At 29.0% G+C, this 24,154-nt stretch overlaps 1 protein-coding gene across 1 annotated transcript; it reads right to left on the bottom strand.

Moving 5' to 3' along the window:
- Positions 1 to 9,192: 9,192 nt before the first annotated feature.
- On the bottom strand, positions 9,193 to 23,660 carry LOC107453439 (uncharacterized). The gene is made up of 3 exons (XM_016070269.3): positions 23,539 to 23,660; positions 15,476 to 15,519; positions 9,193 to 9,697 (listed from the first exon to the last, which is right to left on the bottom strand). The coding sequence occupies exons 2-3, from the start codon at positions 15,512 to 15,514 to the stop codon at positions 9,302 to 9,304; spliced, it is 435 nt and encodes a 144-aa protein (XP_015925755.2). The 5' UTR covers positions 15,515 to 15,519; positions 23,539 to 23,660; the 3' UTR covers positions 9,193 to 9,301.
- Between the last annotated feature and the right edge of the window lie 494 nt (positions 23,661 to 24,154).

The following is a 24,154-nucleotide window of genomic DNA, read 5'->3' as shown; positions in this document are numbered from 1 at the left end:
TATATGTACATCCTTACCGTTCAATAGCTCATTGTGGGAAGAGTAGTTATCGACCATGTGGATACCATGTAGATACACTACAGTACTCCCCACCGGAATTATATCTGTGATAGTATTCGATGAACGGTTATCACTAGTTGATTCATTGCTGTTTTAGTGAGAAGCCCGGAGAGCTGTATTAAGATCACCGCACTTTTTGAGGGCTGATCGTGAGAGCTGTATTAAGTTCACGGTCGTGGTCACTCCTGTGGTGCATTTAGCAATCGAGTGTATATGTTGTACGTTGTGTATGATCGAGATTGAGGAGCAACAGCGTGAGGAGGACAATGTCGCAGTCACAAGTAGCAGGTCAACTTTTCAATGAGAACCATTCATAGTAGGCGTGTTCAAATCGAAGTGGGAGTTATGTCTGGAGAGTGGTCCAAAGTTTTGACCCCTTAGTATTGCTTTAACTTTTTGTGTATTTAGCTTTTACGCGAATGGAAAATTTTTTGCACATGTTTATAAAATTCGCTTATCTAAATATTATTTCAAAAAAAATATAACTTTTCGTAAATATCTATTATTTTGGATTATATTATTTAATAACTGTATTGTAATTATTGCATCATTATGTATACGATTTTTTACATTACTTAAAGAATGCAATTTTAAAATAACATAAAATTAGAGCGAAATCGGTCGAATAATTCTTGGAAAATTGAATTTTAAAAATACAACTTTTTCTAAATTCGATAGCACTGTCATTTGCTAGAGCATACTGTGCTATTGTCATTATCTAATATTTATACTGTCACAGAATACTGTTATTCTGCTAGATTAATAATTATAATTAGAATTGTTTTTAACGAAAATATTTTATACCTCAGTTCATTTTTTTCATACAATCAAATTGGTTTTGGTGTTTTTAATACCATCTTCTGTTCAAGCAACGCGGAAAAGATTTGCCATTTAATAAAGTCTTTTCTTATAGCTTAAGCGCCTGGTGTTACGTTTTTAAGTATAAGAGAGGTTATTAATATTTTGTTAAGATTTTTTTGTGTGATAAAATTAAGAATATAATCATAATTGTGTGTGCCGCGACGGTCATGGTCCTATGTTATTATTTTAATATTCTTTCAGCCTAATCATTTGTTCATTATTAATTTTACACTCTAAATTTCGTCATTTGATTGAACACATGATGAAAACCCAATCTTTTATTGCAACAACGAATATTATATTATCAACGAGTCTAAAAGAAGCATGGGAACCCCTGCTTTAAACGTTCTTTAAATATTGATATACAAATCTCGTCGTGCGCCTCTGCTCCGTTTAAACCGAGGTCAAATCTGTTCATCAGGCAATTTTATGTAAATTTGACCAACGCGTGGTCAAACACTTGATTAGTTTTAAAAACAGACTTAATTTAAAGCCGAGAGAGCCATTTATTTTTCAGTCGTCCTTCGCTGAAGTGATAAAGTGGGTTCATGAATTAAGTTCTATTTTTAAGGTCAAACCTCTGCCTGTTTCAGAAGTTAATTTAACGCAACGACCCACTCCAAAATCAAAAAGTAGGCTTCAAACATTGAAATAAGCATCAGAGATTTAATGTTTGTTTTCAATTCTTTCTAAACTCTATTCAAATAAACAGATTTGGAAAAAAAAATACCCTTCCGAGTTAAATTAATTTTGACTGTATTTTTGTGAAGTCACCGCACACTGAACGAAACTTACATATGCTACACACCGTAGAAGAAAACATACGCTACAATCTCTCAAAAATCAGTTAATTGTTGAACCATGATATTGGTGACTTGAACCATAACTTTTTCGAATTGAACGAAATGAAAGCAGATGTTGTTAAGAAACAAGACTGTATTGTTGTGAAGTATGGACTGTAATCACCAAACGATAAGAATATGAAGAAGGAAACATACACAAAACTTTTATAAAAATCAATTCATCTTTCATCAGTTCATCTAAACCACAATACAATGAAAATAGGCCAGCTACCATAATGAGGTGTTTTTTTTTTTAAATAAGTTTTCCGTTCAAGTTGAATTAGAGTATCGTGTAATCAAGTTTAAGAATTGCAATAATATGGCACAAAGTAACGCCATAAGCGATCGCAACAAATTTGAGCGAAATTACCGTTCAGCATGCTCAAAAATTTCTAGCAATAAAGGTAGAACATTTTTTTTTTTTTATGAAAACTGCTTTTTTCTTAACCTTTATTAAAATTTGACACATCGAAATATTTGCACTATGACAAAAAATCACGAAGATTTATGAAGTGTTGTTATGTTCTAAATACTGAAAAAAAATGATTTTAAATATTAAATCGAATATAATGCTAATTGTATACAATAATTTAAATTAGTTTTTTAAATCATATAATATTTTATAATACTAATTTATAACACTTATATAATATTTATAAAACACTTAATGGGAGCAGTGGCGTAGTTTTATTGTCTTTAACAAGAATATGTTTTTTTTTTTGAGAAAACATAACCAAGCGATTGTTAGGTGCATAAAATTAACTTTAAAAGTTGTAACGGACCAACGTTATAAACGGACCAACTTTAATACTTTTGTAATTTTAGTCTGTACAAATTTGGTGGTTTCGGGAGAGAATTGGAAAACTTTGATCATAGCATATACTGAAATATTTAGTATAATATTTTATGTTACATTATTTAATTTATGTTTAGTATAATAGTTCACTGCAATGTAAATAATGTTGTAATATTAACATTATTTACTCAATTCTAGTGATCATTTTCAAGGAAGCTTTCAGAAAAAAATGTCATTAAATCTCAACCCTAGACCTTAAATTTTTTTTACAGTTTTACTGATCAATTAACTATTCCAGTTTAATTTTGCTAGTCTTAAGACGTTTTGTAAAAGACTTTCTAAGAATAAACATTTACAGACCTAGATAAAAAATACTAGATTCAAAACTAAGTATTAGATTTCAGTATCAGATCACCCTAGTTAATCTGAAGATTAGCTTGATATTCTGCAAAATAACTAAATTTAAACGAAGTCTATGGCACGAATAGTTTGAATGCTTTAGAAGATTTTGTGGATTAACAGTGCAATTTTATACTTTCTATATCTATTTCTAAGTCCTATTTCGCCATTAAGAGAAGTGATGCTCTGTTTTTATTCTAAATCCACTGAAATAAAAATTAATTTAGAAAAACTAATAGTTACTAGCTATAAGGACTTTGTGCTTGGATGGGTATAAATAGACGAGAAGGGGGATACTGGAAATAAAATGTTCAGAAATAAGCCCACTGTTAAATTGTGTAAAAATGAAAAGGGTTCAGCCTCTAGGCTGTCTCTGTTCCTTTCTAATAGAATTTGCTGAATATTTATCCAATGTTCAAAGTATATTGACAAATAAATTATTATAAAGCACCATTAGCGTTAAATTTTATCTCTATCTTGTAAAAACAACACGTAAGAGGGAAAAAATTACCGTGATACTCTTTTTTTGTTTAGCTTAACTCTTAATAGCTCTCTACCATTAGTTATTTAGGGTTAAGCTAACTTAAAAATATAAAATCCAGTTTACTTTAAACTATGTTTTTTCATGCATTAAATTCATCCCTTTTTTTTGTTCATATTTCATAAATCAAAAATAATAGTTTGAAACGGCCGGGATAGCCTGGTTGGTAGGACGCTGGACTCATATTCGCAAGAGCGGGAGTTCGAATCCAGTCGGCCGAAGACTCCCCGTGTAGTAAATGGTGACTGGTGCGCGCTAAATCTGTCGGGTCACAATGCCCTCTGTGTTCCCATAACGAATTATATCTCTGGGGGTACTGGATTGGAGATTGATCATTCTTCTTTCAAAATTACGATCTGTTGATGAATGAATAGGTCTGCCCTATAAACGGATGTAACCTATGAGTGACAGAAGTCGAATTCTCGGCCATAGTAGCGCCAATGGAAAACGCGAGCAACCGCACCCCTTGCCTTAATGGCTAACGACAACAAAAACAATAGTTTTAAATAAATGAAGGTTCTTCACTCTCAGTAAGCGGCAGCCAGGAACATAATTTCAGTTTTCAATGTGTCCTACATTTCATTTCTATTTATGATTAAATCAATATTGGCTGTTTGTGTAACAGAAAAACATGCTATGCCTAAACAAAATTAACCTCAGTAATTTTAGCTTAAAAATTGCAAAAATTTTGAACTACACTGGTTTTAAAAACTACTATAGTTTTTACTAGTTTTAAGTTACTTTAAATCATAATACGATTATATAGTTTGTAAATGAGAGCTACCAGAAGCATGTTACCATTATTATTGCAACTATAATCGTAAATTATGATTGCTTAAAATTATGAGTGAAGCAAATTCGTAATGAAGAATGATTGCAATGATTGAATGATTTCACCACCTCTGCAATATATAGGGACTTGCCTGCTTTTAGAGCTTCAATATACTGCAGTTCAATAAAAAAAACTCAAGCACTTTAAGCAAGAGTTGCACTTATATTGTCTTGCCAATGAAAAAGAAACAACAAAAAAAAAAACAGCCTACTATGCAATAATTACAAGACTGCATGCTGATGCAATTTTTTTTATTCTTCAGAAATTCTGGCCGAATAATAAATTGTTCATTCGGATCCAATATCTTTGCAGTATGATTCCACGTTCATAAAACTTTATTCTTTGCTTACAAAAAACTGATCCAGGTTATTTTGGTGTTCATTTGAAGTAAAAGTTTACCAGATTTTTTCTTAAGAGACTGGAAGAATTTTGCAGAGAACTCATTTCTCTTCCTCTTGTGCTTCAAAAAATGGGTAATTTACTTGACGTTAGAGAAGCAAATCACAGACGTCAACGCGCAGGCACAAATTTCTTTCCAAAGAAACATGAGGAATTCATTTGACGAACTTTGATATTAAGCCTAGGCGTTTCAAATGATTATAAATGATTGAACACGATAAATTTAATCTGTCTGTTTTTATTCACCGTTTTGAATCAATTAACGCCTTTGTGTCTTCATCAGCTTCAACTAGACTTTCAGAAGATGAATTTTCAATATTAAAAATTACCCGATGGAAATTTTTTCAATTTTGGCACTGTCGTTCCGTCAACACATTTTCTCCATAAACATTGGATAGAGCCGAGAGGGCCCAGGCGATAGAGCGTTCGCCTTCCAATGAGGTGAATCGGGTTCAAATCCCAGTGATGGCTGGTGATAAGAATTCCGCATCCTAACGGCAGTGCTGACATAAAATATCCTCAGTGGTAGACGGATCATCGGTTAGAGTTTCCTTGCTGTCAGGCTAACTGTGAAGGTTCTCGGGGTCTTCTTCTCCATGCAACGCAAATGGGAGTTAGTTGCATTAAAAAGTCCTCCATGAAGGCAAATTTCTACCTATACTTGATCCAAGAGTTCCCTTGATTGAGTTGGCTGAAATTGGGTCGGGTGTTCAACAACGATATATATATATATATAAAGATAAAATTAACATCTGATACTTTTTTCTTCTTCTTTGAACAGCAATTTGACCTTTTCGCCGAAAACGCTGTTTTTCCTTTTCCACATTTGAATGGTTACCTACCAAAAACTGCAGCGTAAAATAAGGTAAACCAACCAGTGAAGGAACACTACCCAGTGAAGGAACATTTCATATATATTGATTAAAAATAAGAATTCTAAATTTTTTCTTTACATTGATTGGTAACAATAGCTTACTGCCAAACAGTAGGAAGTCATCTAGCAATGTTTTGGATTACCTGGTCACATAGACTTCTCTGGAACAATTTTTGAATTTGTTATTATCTCTGCAACACCTTGTTTCCATGAAAAAATTATAAGGTGAGTGCTTGTATATATATGTTTGAAGTGGAATTAGTTGCATGTAATAGTTTTATTTTTCTCACTGAGAAAAAGAGAATTCAAAATATAGTTATTGAAGTTACGTTTTATTTTTTTTAAGCATCATAGCATAATAAAGTACTGAGATAAGGGGGTGTTTATTCACTGGATCACCAAACGATGAAAAACCAGTGAATGAACAAGTGTTTACTTACTGTTTTTTTTCTAAGGTAATGAAAATAAAAGATAAACTTTAATTTTCTTGTACCTTTAGTGATGTTCCGCATCAAAAGTATGTTAAAAATACGAAAAACAACTTCTAACCAGTGAGGGAACAGGCATGTTCCTTTACTGGGCATAGATTTACCAGTGAATGAGCAGCATGTGTTAATATGCTGAAACTTTAATTTTCAATTCATGATTACAAAAAAAATTAACATTTTCCAAGTATTTATATGTTATAATTTCAGGAATAGGCTTGTTTTTAAATATTTGCGCGGCTTATAATTTCATAAAGAGCATTAAAAAATAACCAAAATTAAGTGTTCCTTTTCTTGGTGTTCATTCACTGGTAAGAGCTGTTCCTACTACTTGTTATTTGAACCTCCAAAACTTTAAAGCAATATTATGTAAGTTCTCTACAATTTTTTTACATAATTTGCAGTTAGTAACAAATATGCTGACACTGTCATTTAACTAAAATTGCGAATTTTGAAATTAATATGATTTTTTAAGAGGCAAGCGAAGCTTAAGTGTTCCTTCACTGGTTAGTTTACCCTAAATAGAAATTTTTCACAAGCAAGTCTTAACTATGTCAGCTGTCAAAATATATGATGACGGTGCTGCTGTATGTAGCTGTGAAAAAAATACAGTTGAGCCCTATTTTGGAAAAAAATTAAATTACTTTCCGAAAAACACTAACATTTCCCTAAGCAAAAAAATTCTGAGTTCAGTCAAAACATTGAAGTCTTACACTAGCACAGGAAATACACTTAGATTCAATTATTCGGAGCCTTCGTCATAGAATGCATCATCATAAATAGAAAAAGTCGATATCAGAGTCTAGTTTTGTATCCAAAAGGAACATATGTCCAGGTCCCAAATAAAATTATTCAGTATGCGGAAGATATGAATAATAAAACATTCGAATTATCGATGTCTGAAACCTGAATTTTGTTTTGGTCTCAATGCGATAATGAGTATCGAAATCTATGTTAAAAGATATTTCACTGTCAAATATATTTTCAAATTATTTTCTTTGAAAAAATATAAATCGTGAAATATTAAACATGGGTGCAGTAGAGAATGTTACGCGTTAATAGCGTTTGATATTTAAAATACTCAAAATTCATAAATCTATTTTAATAGATTTTAAGTTTCAAATCAAGACCAAATTTCAAGTTTTCCTTTAAGTGATTTCAGTTGTGCAACTTTAAATTTTATTAAATTCAGACTCAAGAAAAAAAATAAGGAACTATTTTTCTTTTGTACATGGTATGGAAGGAGACAATTTTCCAAGAAAAGAGTCGACGATTTGCTGGACTTAAACTACAGGGGTTAAAAAATTAACTAGTCTAAAAAGAAGTTATCAATATTAAGAAAATCTAGAAAATTCTTTATAGCTAGAGGTCTACTGCTATCACTCTCGGACCAATGACTAAGATGGTTTTGTAATTAGTGCTCGCTGCAGTCGTTTACCAGATACTAAAACTTAGTATACTACTTTTGTTGGTACATGCTGTTTGCGCATGAACATGTCCAGAAGGTCTAGCCAACTTTGAGCCAAACTGTGTTTAAGTACCTTAGAAAGTGAGCAATTATAAACTTTCGAAAATCGCAACTTGAATATAATTACTTATTGCAAATTTTTTACAAAAAGAAATAGTGGCTTGTTCTTCATTATATTAAATTATAGTAAAATATTAAAATACATAGTTATAACTGCGACTTTTCGACAAGACTGACTGCAAACTATACATCGCTAGCTGATAAAAGCAGCAATGCTCACAAATGTTAAAGCACGATTTTTAAAATTAATTTATACACAGAAATTTTACCAATTTAGCTAAAAAATGTATTTTTGTCATTCAAAGTAGAAGTTTAAATTGAGTTAAAATATAAATATAAGTAAAAGAATTTTTCGATATGTTTGAATATATAGTAAAGTTTTCTTTATTATTAAATCTTTGGATAAATTTACAAGTTCATGTAAAAATTCGGATACGTTTAAATTTTACTTGAAATATGGAAAAAACATACGTTAAATTAGCATTAAGGGGACAAACTCCCAACAGCTCACTTTACTAACTATTGAAATCATAATATTACCAGATTAAGAAACTCTCAATCTGGGAAATTTGGTCCCCATAGTTGGGGTCTGAAGAGCGATTTAAAGTTTGAACCCCTTAATGCTGATTTTATTTCTGCCGCCTCGAGAACTTTTTAAGCGAAGCAAAAAATTTTTGCCCACAATTATGAAACTAGTTTATCCAAAGATAATTCCATACAAGAAACAAATGTATAAATATTTTTTATATCTTATTCAATAATGGTAGACTTTTTTTTTCAAATTGCAAGGTATGTAATTTTACATTGTAAAATACAAGATTAGATCGATTGATAAGAAATCTAACTTTAAGTTTGACTTTTTAAAATTTAATTTCTCAGGAACTGTAAATTTTACCTTTCGATTAAAAAACTTTAATTCTAGATCCGATCTTTAGATCAGATCATCACGTTCTTGAATATCAGAAGTTAAAAGGGTGGTCCGTTTCTTATTTTGCGTACTATAAAACCCTAAAATAAAATATTCATTTGAAAATTAGTGCTAGTAGTTTACGTCGCACTAGAGCTGCACAATGGGCTATGGTCTGGAAAACATCACCGAGGATGATCCGAAGACATGCCACCACAATTTTGATCCAGAGATGCCAACTTGCTCCGGACATGAAATATATATTTTAAAGTGGTAGTTTATCAATTGTGATACTTTGTTTAAATTCAATTTAGTAGATTTTTATCCACCACTACTTCTAAATAATTCGTAGACTTACATAATTCACCATTTTACAGTAATTATGTCATGCTATAAAGCAAGAAAAGTTGTCAAATATTTGCAAAATTTCCTTAGTAGTTATTTACCGTATTTTTTTAAAATTATTTTGCCGTGTCCGGAGCAGTTGGCATCTCTGTTGATCCCCTGCAGAGGGGATGGCACCCCTGCTTCAGTAGAAGCCAAGCACTTTACGGTAGAACATTTTAACGAGGACCAATACCACACACCCTTGGTTCCTGCTCTAGGTGATCAAAGTCGTCACGCACCCGTACACAGACCTTGAAATTCAGAAAAAATAACGATAAAGAAAAAATATAACGAATAGTTTATTGAAACTATTTACAGGCGGCCATCAGGCACTTATGCTCACAGAACAAATAAATTAAACAAATGAATTAATAAACGAGGAACATGATTTTATAAGAAGTTCATACTAGACGCTGACCAAGAGATGCACACAACTGTAAGGATATTAAGTATTAGAAGAGGAGAAATTGAAACACCGTGGCTTTTCTTAGCTTGAATGGTAGTTTCCTCCAAGTCTTCCTGCACAGTCGTGTTAGCAATAGTTGGAACATTGTAAGGTTCACTGCCGGTCTCTAGTTCAGAAGTTGAGTCCGTCTCTGTCACATTTGTGAGGGTTTCGTTATTTACTTCTTCAATGTCCTCTGTAGATGTAGTTTCGTTGTAAAAAAGGTTATCCGTGGTAAGATTCGCGATTTCTGTTACGGAAATATCTGAAGTGGTAGTATTGTCAGTGAAAAGGAAATCATCGATTTCTGTAGAATTTAATAGTGGAGAAGCTATTGTGACCTAAAAATACAAAAGAAACATTTAGTAACAAAGTAGATAATCTTCTGCAAATGCGCCGAAATTCATAGATAGCTCTAGGTTTTTCTTTTTAATAACCATAGTTGAACAGATGACCCAATTTAGAGTTTATGACTAACTCCATAGCCTTGTAATTTCAAAACCCACCCAAAAGACAAAGGAGATCCTCGATCAAGTATTGGGAGAAATTTGCCTCAACTTTTTGTGAAGGAACTTATCCGCATTTGCGTTACATGGAGAGAAAACCACGAAAAGCACCAATGGTTAGCCTGGTGGCAAGGGAACTAACTACGATCCGTCTACCACTGAGGATATTTTTCTTATGTCAGCACTAAGGTATTCGCAAACCGGGTGTGGAATTAGAATTCCAGCCGATGCTGGGATTCGAACCCGGGATATCACGTTAGAAGGCTAGACTTAGAAATTTTAGATTTACTACTCAAATAGAATAAAGTTTCCTTACTTTCCAGATATATTTTTAAAATACTCCAGTCTGATATTGTAGTATGTACTGACAATAACATGAACGATGAAATATACAATGAACCACAAAAGTTTGATATTTGTAATTTACGCGTAGAGTATATTTTAGTTTAACTAAAAATTAAACTAAACAATACAGAAAAAATGGCATTAAAGATAATAGAAATATATTACAAAAGAAAAATAGTTAAAAAGAAGCAACATTTTATCTCGTTTAGCAAACAAAACTAATTTTGAAATTTGTGAATAAATAGAAACTTCTGAAGAAATATTGTTTAATTTTTGATCTTCATTTCGTATGCCTGTAAAATTTTATACATTTCAATTGCATGACTCAAACGATGGAAAAATTTAAAAGTGTGAAATCTAAAATAAAAAAGGGTGTGCTTCAAGTTCATGTAATTTTAAAATTTTTCTTACATAAAGATACTGAAGAGATAAAAGTAAAAATTAATCATTAATTCGCTATTAATGTATCATTCTCTATAAATAAAGATTAGCTTGTTATTTATATAAATATATGTAAGGCAAATTAAGTAAGTCAATTTATCAGAGATTCCGAACTTTACAATAAAACAATAAATCCTTAAATTTAATAAATTTTAGTATCTGATATATGCTGTATTAGATATTAGTTAAAAATTTAAATTAAGTTTCGAAATTAATAAATTTCGAAATTAATTCGATTAAGTTTGCGTTAATAAATTTCAATTCGCGAAATTTCATTAGTTTCTAGCGAGTGAAAGTAATTATACCACTTTTAAAATTGCATTCTAAGAATTTTCTGGTCTTTCAGAAGGAACATTTAGAACAAAACTAAAGTTAAAAGCAGTTTATATATTTAAGCAACTGTAAAAGGCAGTTTTTGAATATGTGTCTTGAAAAAAAAAATGACAAAAATAATTTAAAATCTTAATTTCACAATGCAATCTTCCGAACCTCATTTTAATATTGCAATTTTTATGCCTTAAAATGTTTACTACGTTGAAGCAAAATTATAGAATAAAAAACTGAAACCTGTTTGTGTAAATCTTTCAAACTAACTTTCTTACAGTACAATTTTTTTCTTAAAGCAATAATATGTTTATAATTCCATACAGAATGATTTGATAACCTGTAGTTAGAGCATTTGATACTATTTTGTAATTTTTAAAACTTAAAAATACGAAATTTGATGATTTTAGTTTTTCAAAAATTAAGACACTTATATTCCATTTTGATAAATTTGAGATTTATTTAATATAAAAATTTAATAGCTATTTCAATATAGATTGAATAAAGTAATATAGAATAATGTATTATTGAAATTTTAAAAACAGCGAGAAAAACAAATTTTATTAACTAAAATTTAAAAATAACGATCGAAATATGGATTTAAGACTGTATAAGACCACGAGGAAAAGTAATTACTGAAATGCGGCGATTCGAAATTTCCAGGTCATAATTTATCAAAAATTCGATCTAATTGTAACCAAAACATATCCCATTGATTAGTTAATTATTCCGTTACAAATCTGAATTAGCAACAAAATTGCTACTCATTAAAAAGTGAAATAGAAAACAATTTTTTCTAGAAACTAAACTTTTAAATGTTTACCATTTCAGAATTATTTTTTAGATTACCAATTTTGCCTTTAGCGTGTGTCTCAGTAGTATGTCAATTCTAGTCGAAGTAAAGGAATTTTCTCAAAATTTAATCGAATTTTCATTTTGCCGCAACAAATGTACCTACTTAAAAAAGTTATTGTGCGGAAAAGTTCAGAAAAAAATGGTTGACGGTAAGGGCGGAATAAATGTCGTGTTAACAAGATTTTGTGTAAGTAACAAAATTTAAATTTTAGATTAGCGGAACTCCGAGAAAATTTTGTTGAATTATAAAATTTATTGATTCGCAGAAGAATTATTTCTAGATTCACGGAAATTTGCGAATTAGAAGAACATACCTGTAAAGTACAAAAATTAAAAGAAATGTCTTGCACATAACCCCATATAACTCTGATTTTTGTTCAGAAGCAATTTAAGAATAATAAGCTATTCAACAACTGATATGTCGCAGAAAGAAAAATTACTAAGACTATTTAATAGAGTAGTTAAAGTATAAGATACTGATTAATAAAACTACATTTTTTACACTTAAGAATCAAAAATTCAAAAGGAAATCTCATAATCTGATAAATCCTACAAAACATTTGAAGACTGTTTAAAATGTTCAAACATTATTTAAAATAAAATCGTAACTAAAAGTCATTACAGTAAATATTCACATAGCAGTTTGACAAAAATTAATTGTTAAAAAAGAAAAAGTTCTGAGAAACATTTTACTTTCTTCGAAAAATTCTGGATGTCTATTAATCGAAATTGTATAAGATTCCTTTAAGTCTCTCTGCCAAGAGATTAATAGGAGTTTTGAATAAGTAAAAAAAATCAGGACAATTACCCCGTCATTGCACTTGAATTTAAATGCAGTCTATCAGTTTCAAGAGAAATAATGTTTCAACAGAAACTTTTACCATTCTGTTACAATTGATCGCAATATAGCGCACTCGCAAAAAGTGTCTGCGCTTTAATTTGTATGAAAAGAATTTATTGATCAGAAAGGGGAAAAATCGTCCAAGTTTTTATTAATAAAAATTATCCCAAAATACCTCCTCTTAACACTGTCAGTTTCCATGGTTTTGGCAAATTTCATTTTATCACACGGCAGAAAGTTTTAGTAAGTTTGAAAATACTAGTGTAGGGATAAGATTTGCGAAGTCATATAATCAGGGAGGGGGAAAGTGTGGAGAGTGGGATAATTTTGTAACTTCTGTTGCCTGTTCTGTTTACAACGAATAAGATTTAAAAATTTACAACAGTACATTATCGACAAAATAAAACTAAGCATCAATACCTAAGTCACGGTGGCTCAGGGGATAACGATACCGCCTTCCATTGAGGTAATCCGGGTTCAAATCCCAGCGATGGCTGGTCTATACGAATTCCGCACCGGATCAATCCAGTCAGCGATGACGTAAAATATACTCTGTGGAAGATTAGTTGAAGTCCCCTTGCTGCCAGGCTGACCATGAGAGGTTTTCCTCTCCAATTAACGCAAATGCGAGTTACTTCCATCAAAAAAGTACTCAACGGAGGCAAATTTCCAAGAGTTTGTCTTCTGGATTGGTTTCAAAATTGCAAGGGTACATAGTTAATTAGTTGTAAAGTCTGATGTTCAATGACTAAAAAAAACCATCAATATCTCCGTTGTACGCTACATTCCTTTTCCATTAGAAAATATAATTCAACTCTTACGTAAAAAAATATTTTAAGAATAAATTGTTCGAAAGACTTGCTTCTCTAACGTCAATTTAAAGTTTAGCTTTTAATTTATGCAATTCTAGAACTAAAATTAAAATTGAAAAATCAAAACGGGGGATGTTTCACAAAGTTCTGGATAAAGTTTCAATGATTTTATTACTCATTCTCAACTTCCCAGAATCTTTTGTACTAGTTAGTAAAAAATTAATCGCTATAAGATCAGCTACAAAATTTGAAGAGCACATGTTTAAAAACACACATTCTTACATTTTCATTGAAAAGAAAAACATAATTCACATTAAAAAAAGAAATATATAATACAACAACGAAGTTCTAGTTTTAAGTTTGAGTTATAACATACATTTACAAAATTGATATTTTTCCATTAATTACTTCCTGCACATTTTTACCGATCTTTTAATACTCCTTAGATATGTAAGAATTAAAGGATTAAATTTGAACAATTTTCTTTCTTTCCTAATTTGCAATTCTTTCCAAATTAGGAAAATTTTTTTTGATTTCAAGTACAAAAAGTAGAGCAGGCTAAAATGACTTCGCAATAAAGTGGAATAAATTGTTTAATATCGCAAAAATTAAAACCAAATTACGCTATGAAAACAAAAATATCTTATCAGAAATTTTAGATTTCCTCGACTTCAGAATTAAAATTTTTTAACTCTAGAATTTTCAGCCCTTTGTAATTAATTAGTTATCAAAATCTAACCTGTATTCAATAAACATTTTTTTAAACAAAGTTTCAATAAATAAAAGTTTAAAACTATTAAAATATGGTTAGTTGTTCAATATTTAAAAACTTAATAAAATATAGAAAAATTTAAACTTTTTCAAGTCTCTGAGTTTTGAAATAATTTTCATTAAGACACTGGCAAACAATATTAAATAAATATTTATTATTAGGATTTAGTTTTCCAAAACACTTTGAAAAAGCATAATTTAAAAGCAGATTTATTCCGTAGATTCATTTGAGTTTTACGAGATCAGCGGTGTTGTATGAGACAGAATTTTAATATCTTATCACTTAGTTATAAATTCGATGTTTAGCAAAATGTCCAAATTAATTTACATTAATACTAATTTTCATTTTCAACAACAATATATCTAATAATTATCATATTTTTTATATTTGATAATATTTTCGTTGCTCAACTGAAGACTAAGGGTGGAAAATTGTTTATGTCCACGAAAGCTAATTTTGTGAAAAATTGAATTTAAAGGTTTGAGTTTATTCAGGGATCTAGCATACAATTGAAATCAAGAATATGCATGAATATCACAAGCATTTATTTCAATTCCCGAAAAATATACCAAAATTTACGATTTTTGGTGTTTTGAAAAATAACGTTTGAAATTCGGGTTGGACAAAAACAGTTTTTATCTCTCCAATCAATGCTTCCTAAGTAGAAATCCAATCTCCACTATGCTTTTCTTTGTTAGTTTAGCCTACACGTTGACAGCAACAGTTTTTCCACAACATGGCCTATCTTCAAAGTCTAATTAACTCTCGGGGAGAATTGAACGTCCACGTTATTTTTCCAACATTTTGTAATTCTTAAAATGAAACCGATGGTTATCAAATCATTATGAAAATTAAACAGTTATTCCCTCTTCTACTTTAGCCGACGACACATTTATAAAATATCTTATATAGCTTTAATTATTAAAAATATTAGAGTCAAAACCCATAACACACTACAACTAACTGCTATAGAAAATGATCTCGATATTATCGTATTTGATATTGACATTGATAATGATCGTGATATTAAGTTTATTCGATAGTTATTATAAAAAAATTATATTTATGATATTACAAGGAATGTATTGCTATAAGATATTAAAAGTATCTTTTCTTTACGTTATACCATAATTCCCCTTTTTAATCATGAGTTCAATTAAACAATTTAAATCTTTTACGCATAATTGTACAGTAAAATTAAAAAAATAATAAATTAAACTTACTTGAAATATGACTAGAACAAGGACATGATAAAAGGCCATTTTACCTGAAAGAGAAGAAAGAGGCATTAGGACAGAAAAGTGATACACTTTAACACCTACTCTCAGTAAAGGTAAACGAGTAGGATGGGTTACGTAAATTAATCAGATGACCTCCTGGAGACTAAGGAGGTCGAAAATATTTGATTTAAATATTTTGCTTTGATGATATTGTTCCAATTAAGTCACAGAATTAATGCGGGTCTCAATATTATTTCTATCCTGTTCGGTTGTCGAATCTAAACATTTTTAGAGCAAAGTGTTTTTTAAATTTAAAAAAAAGTCTAGAAACTTGTTATATTAATGTAACTTGCTGAGTCTTCCTGAACTAAAAACTAAGCATAGAAAGTAAATTGTTTTTATATAGTATGAATAATTCGTTGTATTTAATAAGCAGTAGGATACAACATCGATTATGAGGATATTTCGCGGTACCTTAGTTTTCTGAGTAAGGACTTTTTTTTACCAATAACTTTTGATTATATTAATGTCTAATCATTTGATGTATGCTATTTATGAATTTTTTTGAAGTAAGAAGCAACTGAATAAAGAGATAGCGAACTTTAAAACAAATATTTTCTTAATATTTATAAGAGGTGCATTGGAATTTACCATTTAAATTGTCAAATCGGAATAATTCAACAAATCTGGTAATTTTTGTCATTGATAGCCATTTTCAACAGCTTTTGTTTTATCTTAATGACTACCATACTTAAGCTTATTTTATTCATTTTTAGTATATACATAAAAAATTCAGAACTAGACATGCAGTTACTGATCTGCGAATTAAACTGATTTAAAACCTATTTAAAATCATTGATGGAATGTAAAATTGCCTTCAAGTCAAAATGCTTATTAAAATAGCAATCTTTCATTTAATAAGTTTAAATACTTTTAGTCTGGGTTCTGCCAAAAGGCCAATCATTAGGGGCTCCATGGACGAAAAAGAAATTTGGAACAGCAGGGCCGTAACATATTTAAATGACTGATATGTATTTCTCATTTTTAATTAGAATAAACTTTTAAAATTTTAATTTCATTCATTTGGGACAATCAGTATTTAGTGTATTTGAAAAACTATTTTTAATTCTGTAACAGATGTCAGAAATAGAAAATTTTCCCCCTCAACAACTCAAATTAAGGTTTGGTAAAATTCCTTAATAAAACAAAGAATTTTTTGTACACTTACCCAATAAAAGCTCTGATATGATGTATTACTTATATGAAAACTATATCATAGTCAAAATATCTCATGTAATAATTGTTCCAAAATAACCACAGAATAAAAACATTTAAAGCTCAAAGATAACAAGAATTTTAAATTTCACTTATATGCACTAAGTATTTAAATAAAAATTTGAAACTGAATATGTTTAATTGAAACATGTCCAGTAAACTGCAAATTATTTGAAATGCAGCTAATGGAAAATTACAAGTCGGGTCACGCTACTTTTTACCTACAACTAGTTTATTTTATTTAAATGTCTATTTCGAACATAAAATATTTAATTATTTCTTACGATTAAATCTTCATTAACAATGAAAACTGATATAAAAATATAAAATACCAAAACCTCAAGGACGCTCCTGAATTATGCTATAAAAAATACAATAATTGAATTAACACTTTAAAAGCAATGATCTCTTTAAAAAAAATTTGCCAACCCTACTTAGAAATGCATAAATTCATGAAATCAACTTCTTTAACCTGTTTAAGTGATATCTTTTTCATATCCTATATCGCAATCATTCAATTAATAACTGTACCACTGATGGTTTATCAACAATTCAGGTTTTTAAATGTCTTTTTTAAATCTAAAAAGTTTTTGGCCGTTTATGTATCATTTAACAATTCATATTACTTAACGATTTTTATTTCATAAATTTTATCTTTTTCCTAGAAGTTATCAAAAAAATGCATTTGCCAAGGCTGACATTGTGCGTACAATTTTTCACTGCTAAGAAAAGGGTATTTAGCAGTAAGCTAATATAGTACTTTCGATGTCTGGAAAAAACCTATTTTTGTACTATAATGCTTACATTAATTTTTAAAAATTATAGAAGTGATCATACGATATACTGAATGTATAGTTTAATGTTGGAAATATGAAACTGTATTCTTGCTAAATAACTATTAAAAAGTTAAGCTGCATTATACATTTAAAGTATTGAAAGCAAATGGTATTTAAAACTTCGAACTAGGAAATTTACGAAACTACCTTTTTAAATATTAATGTTTTGAAATTATCCATTTTGTTATATATTTAAAACGATTACAAATTTTAATCATTTCTACATAGATTTAAAAACATGATTCGTTAATCATTGGTTGGAGATTTTCAAATAAAATATATATAAAAGGAAAATGTTAACATTTTACTGGTTTAATAATTTTTTGAATAGAATTAAGACAATGGATGCAAATATTTAAAATTTACTTAAAAAAAAACTTTATCAGCTCTTTTGAAGTGTTGCTTAGAATTAAAACTAACTATTTTCGACTAAAATGTTTACTGCTGGTATCTCGAAAAACTTCGTCAAAATATCAACAAAATGAATTTTGTTGAAAGAAGCAATAAAGTTTTAAAAATTGAGTTCTTATGTAGATTAAAACGAGAAAAGTTCAGTTTCTGTTAGGCATAAAAATAGAATTATTCAGGTCTGAAAAAAATGAAAAGTTGAGCGCATCACTTTTGAAAGACAAGAATTGGTGATAAAAGTTTAATACGAATTTGATTCACGGGTTTATCTCTTTAGGTGTCAAATAAAATAGTTTAAATAAAAAAAATTTAGTTTAAAACCTTTTTATTTTAAACTTTCGAGTTTGCTTTATTGAAAGGTTGTGATGCCACAATTGACATTGCATATTTCCTACCTTTTAAAATATTTTTACTTAAACTTATTTTTCTAACCATATTAATCGAATTATAGTTAAATTAATAAGTTAATCTTTATAATAGCGAGCATAAAATATTTTATTTTTTTTCTTATGAAGCAATAAAACTGCTAGTTTTTTATTTCAATACTAATGTTCACTCATTAATTCACTGTCACGCCTAATTGAAAACGAAAGTCTATTTATAACTCTTAAATTTCTTACCTCAGCTATGCTTCAGTTAAGGGTTATTATAATTCCCACAGTTTTGTTGGCGACTCGTGATCGCCGAAGTATTTCTCAAACCCAATATTGATTATGCGGGGTTGGCTTTGTCTTGGCTATGTTATATTTTGATAATTCGCCAATATTGGATCTCCTATCCATGCTTCTCCTGTGTCCGTTGTAAACAAATACATTTACTTTCAATTTCAAATGAAAGTAACTGAAAAAATTCTCTTCCATATTACCTTAACACTTATTATAAAGATTTTTCACTAATTAAGCAGAGAATGAACACATATATTACATACTTAAATTTGTGAATGGGCCCCAGTAATTAAATTGTTAATTCATTACAATGACTTAAGTAAAAATTACAAAATTTGGAAATTAGGTACTTAAATTATAGGAGCATTTTTAATCCAAATTTTTTTTAAGAATTCAATATTTCATTAAAAAGTATTGATTGGTTTAATATTTTATGAATCAAATTTGTAAACAAATTAATAATTTTAGAAAAAAGCAACTCCAGTAAAAACTTTTGTAACAGTAAATTAGCATATGGTCCCCGATCTTAAACATTGATAATTCTTCGGTCATTTAATTCTTAATATCGATTGCTTTTCACTTTCTAACATAACCTTTAAAACATTTCTAACATAGTCTTAGATTTTTTTAAACTGTGAGAACTTTCTAAAGACACAAGCATTAAAATTACTACATTGATAAGTGATCAATCAAGCAGAGAAAACGCTCGCAAACCAAGATTCTAAACAATACACTAGGTCTTAAAAATAGAGTTAAAGTTATAAGAATAATTTTAGGATAATTCAGGGTATTAACCTTAAGAACAGGTTACTGATATTTGTTGGATAAAATGCAGAAATAAAATAATTTAAACTTTTAGAATCATTTTATATGAAATTATATATGAATAGTTTAGAGAATCAAAACTTATTAACTACAGTTTAGTCAAAATAATTTAGTAATAAGAAGCGGCTCACGATGTGAGTTAAGCTTCCTTTCTTACAGAATGAAATCTAACTTAGAACTTGAAATGATTAATGCTAACAGTTTTCTAGGAAGTAGTAAAAGAGTTGCCCGATTAAAAAAGAAATTTAAAAATATTTTGTACGGATATGGGATTTCTGCTGACAATTTTAATATTGACGCACCAGAGCAGTTAAATCCTTTTAAACAGTATTCAGTTGTTTCTGTCACATAGGCCAGACTCTTGAGACTAGAAATTTTGTACTTCTCAGTCATTTTGGGAGTAATATAGTCGAAACAACTTGTTCAAATTTATGTTGATACGTTGCTTCTTAATCATACGGCTTAGGACTGCATATGAGAGGCACTGTTTAAGCAATGGCGAAACGTTTTAAATAGTGTTATTCCAATCCTCAAACAATTTGCTAAAACTAAGGTAGCAAAATAAGTTTAACAATTATATGATGTATATAGTAATCTGAACATTAGTTTGCTGGTGTACAAGAATTATATTGAAAATTTGTAAAACTAATTTAAATAAAAATTTAGCACAAGTACACGGCAACTTTTTTCTTTCGCATGGATCTAAACGAAGCCCATTAGAGTGAAGCCTAGAGGGTTTCACTCTAATGGGTGCCGCCACTAGGAATGCATTCTAAGCTGGCAGTAAGCTATTAAAGTCAAAGCAACAAACTCTTGTCCGCTGAAGAATTTAAATTCATATTTGCAATTTAAATGCAAGACATATTAATCCTATTGAATTTTGTGACCTATAAATGGGACCGTACATAATAAAAAGAACCTAATCTAATTTTAATGAAAATGTATTGGTAAATCTTCGTAACCTTTTCAGAAATTATTTCCTTTAGGGAACCTGATTTGATATTTTTTTTTCGAAAGCAGAATTTGCGTATTTCAATTAAACCACTTCAAAACACTGAATTTAGAGATAAAAAATACGCTACCTTGCAAAATATGAAAAAAAATTTAGTTTCAGGTGATCTAAATGATTTGAACTTTCATATTGTTATTTAGGGGTCGAATGAAAAGTAAATTTTCCCACTCTTAACAATATCAATAATTATTCGTTAAATTCAGTTTAGAGCAGTTAGCTATAATTAAGTTTTTTTCCATTCGAAATTCAAGACTAAACTTTAAATAATGAGACAAAAGTATAATAAAAATTAAATTTAAATCCGGCATTAAAGTGTTAAGTGAAAGACCAATTTTACATTCTACACATTTGATTTTTCACACAGAACTTACGTTAAGGGGTTGAACAAATTATAAATTTGCAAATGAATTTTAGAAAGAGAAACTGGAAAAAGTTTAATAAATTCTATGACCAACGTAGGCATCCAATTTTTGTGAAAACTAAACTAAGTTTACATTTTCGATAGTTTTCTAAATACTACAAAAAAAAAAGGAATTCTTTCATCTGTTGAATCTATCCTGAATTTTCTTCTTTACGATAAAAATATGAATTTTTATGTATGAATAAGATTGTGGTATTTCGTTTTATTAAAAAATAGTTAAAAATCTTGTAGGTTTAATAACTATACCATTGTAGTTCCCAAGTAATTTACAGTATATAATCCAATCTTTGGGAACTTTTGAATTAGTTATAAATTCTTAATACTTTCGCTTGTTGTAAAGAATGGATCACCAGAATTAGATAGAGAAAAAAGAAGAGGGTTTGTATCGAAGTTAACTAAAATTCAGACATTGAATGCTTTAGATAGCTCTAAGGTATAATTGACATTTAAAAATAATTAATTCTGTTAATTATATAAATTCATTTAAACACTTATTATTCAGATCTATTCTAGTGCATTCTGACAACTAGATTTTTGTGATTTTAATTCACTTAAAAGGAAATTAGTTATAGTAGTTTTCATTAACTTTATACTTGACATTTGCTAAAATAAATATTTAAGATCACAAGTGAGTTTAAGAGTAATAAAGTGGGATTTAAAAAAAAAACAAAACTGGTATGACTTTGCTTTGGTACACGAAAAGATTGTAAATCCTGTTTTGTCATCAACCATTAAATCTTTGATTTCAACACTTTAACCATCACAAAAAAATAAAATAAATAAATCATAGACATTGCAGCAAATACTAAATACAAGGAAACGAATTTGTGTTATTTTTAGAACTAAATTCTTTTTACGCAGATAAAAAATAAAGGACTTAAAAATTAAAAAAAAAAAAAAAAAGACTACAAAAAACTTTGAATAGAGCTTTGTTTTTTTTTTAAAATTAGATAAACTAAATGTATTTAACTATATGTTGCACTTACTCTATTTTTAAGCAACAATTTCCTAAACTTTCTGCATTTAATTCCAAACTGCCTAACCTAAAGTTGAGTCTGATTAAATATTGACTATTTCAGTTTAAGTCCAGGGCAAATTTAGTCAAACGCAAGAATACAAAAACATTTTTAATTTAAAAATTGATATTCCGGTATTTAAACAATTAAAAAAATATCTGTAAATATAAATTACGAGACAACCTTAAATTTATGAGATTCGAAACATCTAAGAATTCCAATGAACACACATCGATATACAAATAAAGTTATGTCGATAAAACATTTTTCAAGAATTACTAAACCCCGGTAATATGAATTTAATAACCTTGACTACAATTGCAGCTGTATTAATAAAAGGATCGAGTGCTTAACTAAACCTCTGTTTATTCCCAAATTATATTAGATTTGTAAAAACTTAGAACAAAAGTATTGCAACTTGAAATACGGATTAAAGTATTCAATTTTTGCAATATAAAACAGTAAAATTTAAAAAGTTAAATTTAAAACTTTAATGTAGCATCTCGTTTGCAAACACTTCTAAATTACAAGAAATACATTAAAATGCAAATTTGATTACCAATAAATATGTAATATGGTAAGTTGTAATAAATATTATAATTCATAAATAATCGTAACTGAAATATTAAAATTTGAAAGATTAAGCTTTAAGTTAAATTCGCTTGCGGTTGAAATTCAGAAGCTGAATTTAGATAGTCGACATTGAAATATGGTTTACAAGAGTTAAGTTTTTTGCATTTAAAAAGAAATTTTTAGTTACTAGTCAACATTTGTTTAATAAAATACTACGGATTATTATTTGGCATTAACATTTTGTGAACTCTCAGATTTAAATCAAAACTTTTATTCACGAAACCAAAAGATCAAATAAAGTTTTACATTCCGAATAAAACGATAAAACTAAACTAAACTTTCATATAAACACAAATAGTTTAATTTCAACATATAAACGACCAATTAAACAAATCTTAATAGAAAATAGAACTTTTACAACCATTGAGATTTTTCAAAATTTTTTTTTCGACTGCAGTACCCAAAATGTATATTTTTAACATTACTAAATAAATTTTTTCCTCTTAAATAAAAAAAAGTCTGAAAATTTAAGTTGAATATATTTATTCGAATATGAAAATGTTCGAGTTCTTGGATAATTTAATACTCCACAATCAACTGCAACAAAGATAGACAAAAACATTTTGACCAAATACAAACAATTCTTTTATTTGCCATGCTGTCAAATTATATATTTGTGGGGGAAATATACAATACTAATAGCATCTCAGCTTAAACTATGGAATAAAGTATTTAATTTCTGCAACTTAAACAGTTCTAATTAATCCGGTAAACGATAAATGCAAAGGCAAATAAAACATTTCTGAGTTGCCCATACAATGCATGTAAAAATTTAAATTGCAATACATATATTTCAAAGAAAATTTAATAAATTTTAATATGCAACATACTACGTTTTAATATTTTTCATTTTTTCCATAGTTTAAATTAGACATAAATTGCAATAAGACTTAACTCATACAGCAAAATTTTCTTGTAGCTTTGTTAAATAAAAATTTGCGAAAGCAAAATGTATAATTAAATTAGAAGACTCACCTACAAAACAAACGAACAGAACTGAAACCACACTAACGTAATCCAAAAGAACACTTCGCAAATGAGAGAAATTTCAACCTTGGCGCCAGATTTATACTCCTCTGGCGCAATTCTGCCGATTTACATAGAAGTGAAAGATAACGCGCGATACATTTTTTAACTGTTCTCTTTCTTATTCATCTTTTAAATGTATCAGAAAAATTGTTCTAAAAATTTCCTAGGGTAAATTCGAAATTTAAAAACCAATTTTGGACAAAATTTATCATTATTTTAAAATTATTAGCGAAATTTCTTTCTGCGGAAGTTAACAATTATTTGGCATTACGAAATTTTTCATATTTGGTGATTCTGTTAATGTATAAATTCGTCTGCTTTTTCGAAGCTGTTTTATATTATAGACACAAAATTGAAATTATAGTTTTAACGTTCAGAGCAATTAAAAAATAAATGAACGAAGCACCTTGGATAACTTTTGATCTAATCATCGGATTTTCACGTACAATGTGAATAGTTCAAGGAGATAACTTCAAGCATGCTAATTGATTAGTGCAGACGATATTTTTGTTACGAAATCTGACAGGAAAACGTTTTTTCTCTGAATAAATATACTTCTTTT

Source organism: Parasteatoda tepidariorum, chromosome 6 (assembly GCF_043381705.1).
Source record: "Parasteatoda tepidariorum isolate YZ-2023 chromosome 6, CAS_Ptep_4.0, whole genome shotgun sequence".
Classification (NCBI taxonomy): domain Eukaryota; kingdom Metazoa; phylum Arthropoda; class Arachnida; order Araneae; family Theridiidae; genus Parasteatoda; species Parasteatoda tepidariorum.
This window is presented reverse-complemented; position numbering and strand designations above follow the sequence as displayed.